The sequence below is a fragment of the Balaenoptera acutorostrata genome, chromosome 3 (assembly GCF_949987535.1).
Source record: "Balaenoptera acutorostrata chromosome 3, mBalAcu1.1, whole genome shotgun sequence".
In the NCBI taxonomy this organism is placed as follows: domain Eukaryota; kingdom Metazoa; phylum Chordata; class Mammalia; order Artiodactyla; family Balaenopteridae; genus Balaenoptera; species Balaenoptera acutorostrata.
Genome location: NC_080066.1, coordinates 87123357 through 87138141, shown reverse-complemented (window position 1 = coordinate 87138141; position 14785 = coordinate 87123357). Strand labels below are relative to the sequence as shown.

The following is a 14785-nucleotide window of genomic DNA, read 5'->3' as shown; positions in this document are numbered from 1 at the left end:
TCTCCCTTGGCACATTTAAGATAACATAAAATGTCAAGATTTAATTCATACTCAATTTTTCTGGAATAAAATAATTGAAAAAATTAGCTCCATGTATATCATTGAAACCAGTAACTAAAACAAGAGGAAGGAAGAACAATTGAAGAAATCTCTAATGATAGTTATGGTTACCATTTCATTCTCAAGGACAACCTTTTTCTTTTGTTGCTGTTGTTTAAACTATTGATGCCATTTTTTATTCATAAATATATTTAAATGCTATAAGTCTTACATTTTACAGTTGATACCCAGGGTCAAAACTTTCCTGATATCCAAGATATGGGGTTAAGTAACCTTTAAAATGTCTAAAAGTAGATATAAAAATAGAATCCTAATTTACGAATCTGCTAATTTTTCTTGCTTGCTACCAACATAATCTATGGGTCAATTTTTAGCTGATGAATTGCTGTCAAACAGCCTTGAGGTCAGGGTAGCAATTCCTTCCCCTGATTTAAAATATTTACATTCAGTGTGTTGGGTGAGTGATCATCTTTCCAACAGATATGCCTCAACTTTTCTTATTAGTGTTTCTCAGATTCTGAATTAAAACTCTGCATCAAGCTTACCTGTCATCATACCCAAAATTTCAATAAAAACTTTAAAATGCGTAGGAAGGAGTCGTCATTAGTTACTATGTAAATAAGCAAAAAATAAAACTCTAGCTAAATATATATTCTTCTTGGGTTCAAAGCTCAAGTCAACTATCAATTACATAATTTGTCACACTGTCATTTATATTAGACGTATAAAAATGATCGCTACTGATTAGTAAAGAGCCATGTATAACAGTCATCTACAATCCAGGGGATCGTATAAAAGAAAGAAACTTTTTTACCAACCTGGGCTGAGAAACCACAGAAGAAACCAAACCAGAAATGCACAAGTGTGAATGCAAAATTCTTATAGAAGAAATAGCATAAGAATTTGCACATTCGGAAATAGGACCACCTTCCATGAACAAGGAGAAGCCTCTGGAGGTATCTAAACTGTGCAAATGCGTAGTCGCTGGCTAGGACTGCCTGCAGTCCTTCCTGGCCGCTGATGCCGACGCCAATGTGAGCACCTACAAAGGAGAAGAGGGACAGTTTCACTCCCCAAACAAAGACACAACCTCTTTGGGGAACCTATCCCTCCTCTTTTTTTAATTTATTTTTTTATTTTTTGGCCATGCCACTCGGCTTGCGGGATCTTAATTCCCCGATCAGGGATCAAACCCGGGCCCCCAGCAGTGGAAGCGCCAAGTCTTAACCACTGGACCGCCAGGGAATTCCCCTATCACTCTTCTTGTATGTTATTATTTATTCACAGAAACCCATAGCATTTATAATTTTTCCCATACATTATCTCATGAAACACTCATGATAGGTATTTATCCTAGTTTTACAAAAGAGAAAATTGGCTCAGCAAGTTCAGTAACTTGAACAAAGTTTTACAATTTGTAAGTGGCAAAGCTGGGACTAAACCTTAGTGTTGGGACTGTGTATCTAATGTTCATTCCTCTACACCACAGCTACTTGTTTCTCCAAACAGTGACCAATACATAAATGATTTAATTAAAGACAAGGTGTTTTCTTTCTTTTTTTTTTTAATGAATGCTAATAATGGTGGATGAATTGAGCCCTAAAAGTATTCATTTCAGAAACACTGGGAAAATTAAATTGCAATGCAATCTCCATTACATATTGCCAAGTGCTGAACCTGGGAGCTCCAGGTCTGCAGCACGCCCCATTGAGCAAATGTCCCCTTACTTTTGATCATGCTGACGTCATTGGCTCCATCGCCTATGGCCAAAGTGACAGCATTTCTGTGCTTCTTCACCAGCTCTACTACTTGAGCTTTCTGGAGAGGGGTGACTCGGCAGCAAACCACAGTCTTGCACATGCAGGCAAGTTCTAGAAGATCGTTCTTGACATCATTTTCTAGAGCATGGGCCTAGGTTATTTTTTTTTTTAATCCACAATAGAACGAGAAATAATAAATGAGAGATGTCATTTGGGAAGCAGATTTCTTGTTTCTCAGCTGATTTCTAAACAGTTTAATTCACTTCAACACGTCATTGTTGACTCAGGGCCACACAAACAACAAAAGAAAAGAGTATTGAACTCCTACTTAGTGCCAAGGAATTTTACCATGAAAGTAAAAGACGCAGTGCCCTGTGTGTCTTCCTTGATGCATTATCGTGCTGCATTGGAGAGATGCAGTTGAATGCCGGAAAAGGTCCGGAATCCACTAAAATAAGGGAAAGCAAAGGACAGAACCAATCCGTCACCTCACCAAGTTTAGAATGAACTACAAAATGATGATTTGTTTGTTCTACATGATGACATTTTTGTTTCCTTTGCACTGTTGTTTTGTATATTTAGTGTTTTTTGTTGTGGTTGTTAATGTGAGAGCAAATGAGAAGCAGATGATCTGGAGATTAGCCCTTGAAGAACATAGTGTCTGAAATCAAGAGAGGCCTGTGCAAAGGGTGGCATGCAACCTGTTTCTCAGACAGGGTTCCCCAACCATTTACACCCTTGCACTTCTCCAAATACATCAGAGCCTTTAGACATACCAAAGAAGGACTGAAAAAGAGAACATAATCCTTTGCAATTAAATACAATTTTTTTCTAGAAAACATCTCTACATTATTTAATAAACACATTAAGAGAAAACAGGAATCCACCTAAATTTTGACTCATCATTATCTTTGAATGAATCTTTAGCAAGATGTTCACAGCCCATTCACACTCTGGCCCTTATATTCCTTTTGAGTCTATCTTCTACCACCACCTTCAGGTTTACTCTTTACTCCTGTCAGGCCAAGTTGCTTGCTTCCATAATTTGGCAGGTTCTTTCTTGCCTTTGTGCCTTTGCACTTGCTGTCTCCTCTACCTGAAAACATCACTTCCTCCAGGAAGTCTTCCCTGATTTTCCCATGAGGAACTCAATGTGCTGCTTTGCCTCTATGCTCTCAAAGCACTGTGTCCATTCCTCCTTATAGTATTTGTCATACCACTGTGAGATTAGCTCTCACCAGATGACAATCCCTAAAACAAGGACTGTGTTCTCTTCATATCCTTATCCTCAGGCTCTAGCACGGTGACCTGGGCATGCTTAATGAATGTTAATGGGATGAATGGAAGGATGGGTGAATGAGTATAAAAACATGACTCTAGTGTAGAAAATTCTCATGTCAAAGCCTACAATTCTTAGGGGAAATTGTGAGTTAGCTTTCTCAAATATAATTACCCTCTCTGAAAGAGAAAGCGTATAACTGGCTGTCTTGCTCAGAATGGTTCCCATCTCTCTCTTTTCTTTTTTCTTTATTATCAACAAGTGAAAAACCTAGACACAGACTGTGAGAAAGAAAGACCCAATTACATTCTGCAAAGCATCAAGATTTGAGCAAATTGGAATCATGATTTTTTAAAAAAACTTCTGACCATACTAGCAGAAACACAGTCAATTCTCCTTAAATTAAAAATGACATTTCATGGTTTCATAAGCTTCAGGCTTTGAAGCTGAGGGGGTTCTTGAAGAGTGTCTATCTTAGCTCTTTCTTTCAACAGATTTAGAGACAGAGAATCATGTGTGTTATCACCTTAGTACTCTAACCGCCCACACACTGGCCTCTCTGAGCCTGAGGGAAAGTCAAAGCACAAGTCATTAGGGACCCTTTCCCTATTGTGGTTGGTCCCTGGGCAATTCAGCTCGAAGACCACCAACTCTAAGTCCCAGCTGACAGGCTTAGAATTTTCAGTTGCTGCTCATTTGTGCAAAGGAGAAGTTCGTGTCATCTGGACAAACTTTCAACTAAGCTTGGCCTGCAACTGAGCTCTGTAACTTTCCATGGTGTAGAAGGCAACACATCATTACGTCTGGAATCCAGCTGGATAACGCTCTAAGCACTAAGAGCTAACAGACAGCTGATCACAAGGGGGGAAATACAATATACTCATTTCCAACTTCTTTTGTCCTCTAAGAAACTGTCTACAAGAAGATACGTTTATTTTCCAAACTCCAAAAAGTGAAAAATGATCATCAAAGCCAGAGAAAGATGTGAGATTAGCTCTTTGTGCATATAAATGATAATTTCACTGGAGTACAATCAGAGCTTTTGTTTTCTAAATTAGAAACTCAGAAGAGCTTTTGATATTTGTTCAAGATTTGGAACCTGAACTACATTAAAAGTACAATGCAAGTTTATTCTATTACGACAAGAACCAGATTTCCTAATCAAAGCAAATTGTTTGGCATCGCTCTAAAATACTGCTATTTAGAAAAACCACTAGCGGTATCTTAATGGCAATAATTTGGTGTGGTAATTATACGAAGGTCAGGTTGTGCTCTGCAAATCACAAACATTAGCAAGAGCAATAATTGCAATACATCCATCCAGTTGCATTATTTTAATTAAACAACAGGGAGCTGTGACACTCTCCCTCAGAAAAGCACTTAAACAGTACTGCTAAATGGTCTGTAGTCATTTAGACAAGGTTGATATCCTCTGAATTCAGTATTTCTTCAGATCCTCCCCTTCACTGTGGTGGTTCAAGCAATAATGTATGAAATATATATTAGAAGTTTCCCTTTCCTTTGCAAACAGGAAATCAGTGCATATGCCCTATTTCTAGTAGTGTCATTTGTTTTGAATACACAAAAGAAGATTTCATTATGACAGCACAAAAGAAATGATTATTGGGGTGGAGAAAAAGAAACAAAAAAGCCTTAAACGAACTCACCAAACTGTGGCCATTTATGATTAAGGCATAATCCCCTGTTACGGTTTCTTCTACAACTGAGTCCAACTCCAGCGGCTGCTTTTTTTCAAAAACTACATGGCCATTGGAAAAACTTCTGTTTTGTCCAAACAAATTTTCCTTTGCTTTCCTTAAAGGAGAGGGGAGGAAGGCAAATCATAACAAAGTATACAGAGCATACCTATTAACTCTAAGGAGAGACTGGCCTAGAGGTAAATTCATTTCATCACTATTCAGGCAGACTGCTGCATGAGATACAGTTTCAGTAAGCTAGCTGGATAATTCTTTGTGATGAGGATACCATAGCAAATTTGCAAATTCCAGGAAGTAGGAGGGTAAACATAAGGAAAACAGAATCATCTCGAAGGTTTTAAATTACCTAAAAGCTAAATCATCATCCTGAGCTGGCTTGAACTAGGGGCTCTTGATAAATTTGATACATAGGGTTACCTGAGCTTCATGGACTTAAGAACCACTGATCTGGCACCTGATGTTGTTAAACAATGCAAAGGGAAAGACTAAAGACAACTGATGAAATCTTCTAGGAATTCCAGGGAATTCTGTATATAAAATAAATTAATCAACTTGTAGAACAATGTAATATGATCCAACTTAAAACGGCAGTCTTCTGAGAAGCACATCTTTTAGAAATTTGACAATAAAAACAAATAATGGCATTTACTGAATTGGCATAGTCATTATAACATAATGGAATATTTTAAGTGAAAATTGTACTCATCAGCTGAAACAATAGAATAAATCTTCTGGGAAAGAAACTACAGACACCAAAGTGTAGAGGGTAGTTCCAAATGGAAACTCTCTCCAGTGTCCTAGATCTAATCAGCCCTAGAACAACCCTGACCACAACTCAACCATCTCTGCTGTTTAAGAGGAAGATTGTATGGTGACTTCACACCGTTAGAAGTGGCATTTTATTCTTCTCTTCAAAATGCAAAGACAATGCCTTTAAAGGAAGGAAAATTTCCTCTCCGAACCCCTTGGATGACAGGCTCTGAAGCAACATAGGGCAAGCTGACATGATTGCTAGAACTTTCGATCACAACCGGGGAACTACACAGTCGGCGCTCCGGAAGTTGAGTGCCAAAGCCAGCCACCAACACTTTAGGTCACAACTAGCATATACAAAACAAGTGCCCAGGACAGAATGGGGAGTGAGAGACAGGCCAGAAAATGGATGTTTTGCCTTACAGCAAAATGAAATGGTTCCCCAAAGACCCATCTTATGTAGAAAGCATTTATTTAAATGGTTTTTTGCTGTGACTCCTCTGAAAGAAGAGAATGTTCACATTACAAAAACAATCATTTTAGCCCTCAGCTTTCTAATTATTTGAAAATGTAACACTAATTGTTTACAAGTTAAGTTTTTTTTTAAAAAAAAAACACATCTTCTGGCTCAACATCTCCTTCTGCTGTCCAGGACCAAAATCACATCCTGCATTTAGGAACCCAGAGAACCCAAAGGTTACATGCCCTTGGCTCCAGGGATGATGATATTATACGTTTTAGCAATCAGTTTGCAGAATCGAAGAAAAAGATTTATAAAGTCAGAGTGCTATGTGTGAAGTTTAGGGAGTTAAGGAGGGGAGCGGGAGGGAGAACAGACACGAAAAATCATTGTTTTAAGTGGGAGATGCAGGGCTTTTGCATCAGATAATCATGTCAGGGAATCCTCCTCACAGTCATGAAAATTTACAGTCCATATAATGAAGAAAGCAAGAGAGACAAGTTCCTCCAAAATGAACATTTCTCTGACAGTGTTGCAGAGCTCATAAATTAGGTCCTCAGAAAGCACCAAAGGGCAAACATCTCCTGAAGTTTCCTTTTCAGTAAAGTTCTCACTTGCTGTATAAATGACTCAAACTCTGTTTTCCCCCAGAGAATGAAAACATTCCAAAGAAGGGTGAAGTTCATCAAAGTATTGGCTGAAATTCTATTTACTTAGGATTTTTTTCCCCTAAACTGTCTTCCTAACATCTCACATGAACCCTTTTCCGGGCAGAAAAGGGACAGTGTTTCCGGCTCTGCTTAAATTCCCACCGCACTCCCTCCACACAGGCCAGCCCTTTGCCCATGCTCTATAGCTGTCATTTCTTTTTCTTCCTGGAACTTAGCTCTTCAAACACCAGCTGGTCCTCGCCAAACAATTTATTAGGAGGGAAAAAGCGACACATAACTCCCTTTGTGGAATATGAACTATACATTTTTGCAGGCATGATACACAATGCTTTACTACAGAATACAAGTAGCAAATGCTAAAACAGAAGAGTGCCTGATTTTTCCAAGCTCTGTAATGAAGGGCAGTCTGTTACAATGTTGGCATGCAGAAAGGCATTATCGGTTGAGGCGACTTTGGCATTCACAGCCCCATGCCACCACAAACACAGCAAAGCACAGTTAGGCCCACGTTGGCTTACATGCAATCTATAAAGAAAAGAGATGGTAGGAGAAAGAGTCATTTTGTCAGTCTTCTTAAGGCTCTCTATATTCAAACCTTAAAATGACCTGTTAGAAAATAGAATGAAACCATGACGTCATGTTTAGACGAATACAATTTTGACTTTGATATGAGCATTGGGCTTGAAACCTGGAGATCTGGCTTCAGGCCCAAGGTCTGCCTCTGATATCTCATATGCCCGCAGTTGAGTTATCTGACCTCTAGCCAGTTGATTAGTCAGTTACAGACCCAGGCGAGAACCCAGGTCTTCAAATTCCTAGTGCTCTGTCTACTGCACCCAAAGGTTTACACGTAGTTAGCTACAGGCTGCCTCTAGGTTGGGAAAAAGGCATAGTGCTAGAGCACCAGTTAGGGGAAAAGAGTACACTGCCAACAGTAGAGAAAGGGAGAAAGTACATGAAATTTTGATGTCAAGCCCGAGTTTCATCCCTTATTAACTGTGTGACCTATAAGATACTCAACCCCTGAAGTGGTATCTTTATTAGAATCTAGGGGAATGATACCAGCGAATCACACTGGTTGATACCATTATGAAAACTCGGGCAGCTGTACCAGGCTGTACTGGAAGGTCTCCAATATTACTGAGTACTCTAAAATTTTACAATTTATGATAGAAACTAAACTTACTAAAACATTTTGCCAGGGTGACTAGAAATTGGGAATTAGGAACAAGGTGCATTTTGTTTGGCCTGCATAATGTTTAAAAAGAATCCGTATGAATTTACGGACAACGTGTTATTCGCCTTCACCAAAGCCCCAAACACTCCATAATGCCTTGTGCAGCCCAGATCACACAACTAATATTACCTGCCTGGCCCTGGAGCCATTTGCATTTATGAACCCTGCTCATTCAAACAATAACTTTCCATCAAGTAGGTGTGCAAAAAATGCAATATGTATTTTGTTGATTAAAGAGGAAATGTCAGTTCCTAGGTATATCACTAGGATACTACTCAGAAGCAGTAGGGTCACTTCCTGGTTTAATTAATTTTCCTAACAATAAAACATGTGATCAATGCAACAAAAATGAAACATGTAATGGGTTTGCTTGTCAGCCCAAGCAAAATGACATCCTCAGTCCGCTTTTCTTTGGGCAGAAGACATATGTATTGAGGAAATGTAATCAATGCAGTAATCTTTGGAGAAAGCATAACAGGGTTTAATTGTAGATTTCTGGGTATGCCCTGAATACTAAAGCAGCTATGGCAGCAAAGTTAACCCAGGACTCAATGTGTCTAAAACATTTTCATGACATTAAATTTGAAACAAGCTGTATACATGCATGATATGCATGAAAATTACATATCAATGTTTATGAAATAATTGAAACATATTTGACAGATTTAAATATGAGCATTTAGGTCATTTCCTCCCAATAGTTACTATCACTTAGATCCTATTCTTTCTGATACTTCTTTTTAATGTTTTTGCATGAACTCCCACTGAACTCAAAGGTGTAACACAAGAAAATTGAGTGGTGTAAATTTACTATTTCAGTATTTCATCCCCAAAACCATGGCTTTAGAAATAAGTAGCCAAGATTAGGATTATAGAGAGCAGCAGCTCCAGTAATAACTTTTCTTGGATGCTGTTTTTTCCCCCTAACATTAAGCAAATGCATACTATAAATGTATTGATTCTTCTCATACAGAATTTTCTACCATTCATTGCCTCTCTGCCGTAGAGTCTCAGAATGGGGTAATCTCCATATCTGAGTTGACATAAACATTATTTGCCAGCAAGTTAAACAAGGTGTGGCCTCAAGAGTCCTGAAATAATTAGTGTAGGTGGAAAATCTTTATTTTTTTCCCTCTGAATATTTTTTTTCTTCTCACTAAAAAAAAAATGGAGATAATCTTTTGGTTTTTTTCCTAATTGTAAAAGTATTGTATGGACGCTATTACAACTTCAGATAACACAAAGAGCCATAACGAAGAAAGCAAACATGATCCACAATTGTAGCACCAAGAGAGAACAACTGTATGTATATGATCTCGAGAACTTGATGGGGAGGTAGGTAGATAGATATGGATATAGATGTATAGTGTTTTATACGTATACATACATACATACATATATACTTTTTTTGAAAAAATGGATCATGTTATGCATGAAATTTCATAAACTCATTTTTCACTTAAATATATCGTGGACATCTTCCAATGTCAAAAAACACATAATCACTTTTAAGACTGCATAGCATCTCACTCCATCTATATATCATAGTAATTAACAAAAGCCCTGTGGCTGGGTATTTGAGCAATTTCTAATATCCTATTATCATAATCGATGCCACAATATGTATGTATGTATACAAACACACACACGTACACACAAACACACATACATTTGTCCATTTATTTTTCTTAAGGACAATTCCCAGAAGTAAGAATCATTGGGTCAAAACTGTGTACATACATAATTTTGAAATATATTGCTAGTTCACCCTCTAGAAAGTTTCTACCAACTTACACTCCCAACAACAGTATATAAGAATTCATTTTTCTCCACATTCCTTCCACGTAATGACAGTTATGTCACCTACTTAGTCAACCACATGTGGCTGGATAAAATCTTGAGAAATTAACTTCGGTTCCCCACCCCTTCTGCAATCACCGCGGCCACCACAGATGACCCTCTCTGTTTACTCAGAAACATACCTTGCCTCGGGGGATCTGACAGAGCCAAGTACAGAGAAAACAAAAGAGTCAAGATTTTGTTTTCTGAGTACCAAAATAGACTCCTGAAATTCACAGCAGCATTGTCATCCTGAATTCCAGCAATCTGGAATTCCACTAATTGGGCTTTTTGAGAGGGAAGAGAAAAGTTTCTTCAAGTGTCAAAAAACTAATCCTTAAAGGAATCAGGGCATAAAATGTGGCCCTAAGCAACAGACTAGAAAAAAATGACTCCTTTTCTCCATTTCCCATCCAGCCTAGAGGAGAGGGACTTTGAAGAGGAGGTTAGATGCTCGTGAATCACTAAAAGAAGCCTGGGTGCTGACCCACACCTTGGACTGGGAAAGGATAATGGAATTCTCAGATAAGTTTTTGGGAATCTGAGTATGGATGCGTTGCCACTGAAGCACGGTGACATGGAGGGTAGTAGAAGAAAGGGATTTCAGGAAGAGAGGTAACCATGTGAGAGCACTTCTCAGACACAGAGAGGTAAGGAAGAGCCCCTAAACTTCCATGTTTCCCCAGGAGGATGCGGAAGTCAGCCAAGAGGGACAGCCAGCAACCCAGAGACCAGAGACCAGACACGGACACAGAAATGGGAAGTGCCAGATGGCACTGGATAGACGCTGAGGATCAGTGACAGGTAAGGCAATTGCACATCCTAGACGTGAACTAAATTTACCCAAAGTGCCTAACTTAATTGTTCTGTCATCAGGCAGAAAAGGGGTTCAAGTTCAGTTTTAGAAAATTCAATGAGTTTCTGTTCTTGCACAGCTCAGTGTATTCCAGGCTGTGAAGGCAGACAAGCTAGAAATGACAGAGCCTCCTTCTACGTCTCTTCACATCAAATCGAATTCCAAGTCCTATCCATTCTACCTCCGAAACAGCTGTCAATTTCATTCCACTTTTTCCTTGCCCGTTCTTACCACCTCGCTGCCTTAGTTCAACCCTCATCACCCCTAAACTTGAGTATTCCAACAGCTTCTTGATCCATCTCCCCATCCCATTCATTTTTCCGTCCAACATACTCCATCTATCCTGCCACTAGAGTGTTATTTCTAAAGTGCAAAATTGGATTTGTCTCTTTTCTGCTTAGAAGTCCCCTCCATCCATCCAGTACCTTCAGGATAAAGTGTATTCACTTCGGCTTAACACTCAATCTATCACCACTTCATCTCTGAAAAATTATCCCCGCCCATAACTCTGTAGTACACTCCAGCTACAACTTGACAGGTTGCTCCTGGAATATAACATATCTTTCATGTCTGTATGCCTTTGTGTGCGCTGTTCCATCAACCTGCAATATTGTTATTCAATGTAATCAACAGAGGAAGAGGATCCATAAAATTTGTACTGGGAGTCACCATGTTGTTTTCAGTATCTTAAGAAGGTTAATGAAAAGTGTAGAATTTTCTATGATAAGAATGTAGAGACTCCCTAAGTTTTTAAAGTTTTATTTTCCTTTCAGCTACCTTACAGCAACCTGGTGTAAAAAACTGCTATATCACACTGGTGAGAAGCTGTGACTGAAGATTATGTGTGTCTTTGCCAAATAAAAATTAGGAAATCTAATTAACTGTGACTGATATAATTTTATTATTATTATTTATATAATTTTCATAATAGACTCCATAGGGTCTATTGGGGAAATATTTTTATAGCTAACATTTTTTTTTTTTTTTTTTTAGTACATTTTTTTTTTTTTTTTTTATTTTTGGCTGTGTGGGGTCTTCGTTTCTGTGTGAGGGCTTTCTCCAGTTGTGGCAAGTGGGGGCCACTCTTCATCGCGGTGCGCGGGCCTCTCACTATCGCGGCCTCTCTTGTTGCGGAGCACAGGCTCCAGATGCGCAGGCTCAGTAATTGTGGCTCACGGGTCTAGCTGCTCCGCGGCATGTGGGATCTTCCCAGACCAGGGCTCGAACCCGTGTCCCCTGCATTGGCAGGCAGATTCTCAACCACTGCGCCACCAGGGAAGCCCCGGGGAAATATTTTTAAAAATTAGTCATTTTTGGTGGAAAGATTGAGAACAATGGCTGAAGAAAGAGGGCAAGAGGAAGGGAGGAAGTGGAAAGAGAGGAGGGAAGGCAAGAAGGATGCCCACCGAATGGCCGTAAAGCTTTACGTTCTTATATTAATCCCTCAAATAAAATAATTTATAAGGTAGGTATTTGTATGTTGTCCCATTTTACAAATGAGGAAACCAAACAAAGAGAGGTCGAATAGCATCTCAAAAGTCACTTAGCCAGCCAGGAGCACGAAGATGAGATTCCAACTTGGCTCCAGTTCACACAGAGTCTGTACTCTTCCTCTTACACCTGCTGTCTCTCCCTGAAATCCATTCTGCTCTAGTTGCTAACCTGGTGTCTGACCTCAAGTGAAGCAGCCATATGCCTCAACAACTGCATTTTTTATATTAGCTATTCAAAGAGAGTAAGAATACACCCAAGGTGTGTTCAGTGAGACACGTGACAAGTGAGTGGGTGCACAGGCTCTGGGGCCATGCTGCCTAGATTCAACCCCAGCTGAACCACTGACCGGCTGTGAAGCTTTGGGCACATTATTTACCCTATGTGTGCCTCAACTTCCTAATCTGTAAAACAAGGATAATGATAACGCCTTCCACTGGGTTGCTTTGAGAATGAAACAAGAGAATGCATGTCTACTGCTTACCATAGGGTCCCAGGCACTATCTCAAAGCATTTAGCAATAGGCTCATTAGAATCTTGATCTGTTTACATCTATCTTCCTTCAGCAAGAGTTAAATTCCCCCCAAAACAAAAAGTCATATAAAGAAAAAGATTTTCTCGAGGTAAAAAATTTAATTACTATTCATTATTAAATAAATTGTTAATATTTTCCCAATAGACCCTATGGACTTTCTTGTTAAACTTATAGAAATAATAATAATAAAATTATGTCAGTAATCATGAGATTTCCCAACTTTGATTTGGCAAATACATATGGAGTCTCCAGTCATAGCTTCTAACCAGCATGATATAGCCGTTTTCTAGAGTGAGTAAGACAGTGTAAAAAAGTTGGGAGATTCCATCTATAAGTATCAAGTGGGGTGCTGACAGTTAAGGCTTCCTTTCTTTTCAAAGTTCAGGAACAAAAGTTAAATGATGGAGGCACGTGAAGGAAGCCCATCGTGCCCCACTGCTGCCCCTCGAGACTGTAGCAAAAGCAAGCAGCAAAGCAGTTGGTCTCTAAGCCATTTGGCCAGACCCAAAGTGGGCTGAGTTTAGAGAAGCTCCTACGAGCACCAGCAAGCAAAAATTGTTATAAGACAGCACTTTTTGAAGTTCTGGGGAAATAATTAGGCAGACTTTTAAAATGTTCTTCTTCAAATGGGATTTTCCTCTTTCTCAACTATCAGATCTTCCTTTCCCCTCCCCCTCCCTCTCTTCCTTTCCTCCTTCCTCTAGCACTTACCTGAGTTCTTCTCTGACCTCCACGGCTGTGTTCCCTGCTATGATGAACACATCATTCATGTCATCAGTCAGCATGTTGCAGGCATAGCCAATATTGATGGCAGTTTCTGATACATAATAAAGCCGACTTCAGTTAGAACATTACTTAATAACGTAAGTACCTTCTCATAAAAGTTTTGAGGCCCTTGCTCTATTTCCTTAGAGCCTACAGGCCTCCTTAACTTCAAAGGGGGCATGATCGGTGACAAAATACAAGAAGCCCAGGGAGAAATTCAAAGATTTGTTAAATCCATGGAGAAATAGCAACATCTGTGAATCCTCAGCATTCTCATCTAGTTTTTTAAAAAACTTTTTGATTCCCAAAATGAGTACTCATGAAAATACCCCAAGATCTTGTGATTAGTAAAATGTATACATTTAAAAAATTTTACCAGAAGTCTCAAATACTGCCTTTAGAGAGCTGAAATACTAAACTTAGCTATTATTCAATCTGATATAATAGACAAATTGAAAAAAAATCTCACAAAATGTTCAGTTGAACAGCAAAAATGATCTTACAAAATTTTTTAGTTCTTCCACATGCAACATTGCCATATTTGCATTAAGTGAATAGAAATTTGGAATGTGGCTATCACCTCAAAAAAAACCAGGACTGCTGCTACTAGATAACTAGAGTATTACATGATATTGACCAGTCCTTCCTCTAATTTTGTAGAAATGGAGCCTAGGATAGTTAAGTACCCCCTTTCATCTGCAATATAATCATCTGATTCTAATTTTACTGAGTCGTTAGACTTCAGCGAATTCTATAGAATCATTAGGTTTGTCCTAAGTCAAGGAAGACAATGGATAAAACCTCAGCATGTCCTTTGTAGAAACCACAGAAATGAAAGCTAAACAGTAAACTTGTGGATATTCATAACTAATTGAACAGCTGTACCCACTGATCAACATCAAACTCTAGGAAGTCTAATAACACAACACAGAGCTCGACTCTCTATGGTTTATTTTTTGTAATCAGTGATTTGAGTGAACATATAGAGAACTGATTTATCATATCTGCAAATACTCCAATGTTCTAAAAAAGTTAGATAGAATCTTAAAAACGTATGTGCCAGTTAACTGAATATTTCTGGTCCACTGATGGCCAAGCAGAAAATCATTTTTGTTTTAACCACTGCTAGCAATAGATCCAAAATGTATTGATCCCCTTTGCTTTCTTAGGAAACACAGTATTCTGAACGTAATGATTCTCTGATGACTTGGCGTACTGTCATGCCTGAAAGTGGGTCAGGTCTCCTTGTACAACTGCATGGGCAGTCCTGGAATTCAGCCAGATTGCACTGGTACAGCTGTGGTAGTTGTTAAAATACCAAAATATTTCCATACCAGCTGATAAACAGCTGCTTCCTTGAG

At 38.9% G+C, this 14785-nt stretch overlaps 1 protein-coding gene across 4 annotated transcripts in view; it reads right to left on the bottom strand.

The window, feature by feature from the left end:
- ATP8B4 (ATPase phospholipid transporting 8B4 (putative)) overlaps positions 1–14785 on the bottom strand; it is a 305912-nt gene that overhangs the window by 35717 nt on the left and 255410 nt on the right. For all 4 annotated transcript variants that reach the window (XM_028163557.2, XM_057544467.1, XM_057544468.1 and 1 more), the window contains 4 exons: positions 13371–13476; positions 4767–4914; positions 1788–1971; positions 879–1102 (listed from right to left, as the gene is read on the bottom strand). In XM_028163557.2, coding sequence (XP_028019358.2) covers positions 879–1102; positions 1788–1971; positions 4767–4914; positions 13371–13476 — 662 coding nt within the window. The remainder of the gene's footprint in view (positions 1–878; positions 1103–1787; positions 1972–4766; positions 4915–13370; positions 13477–14785) is intronic.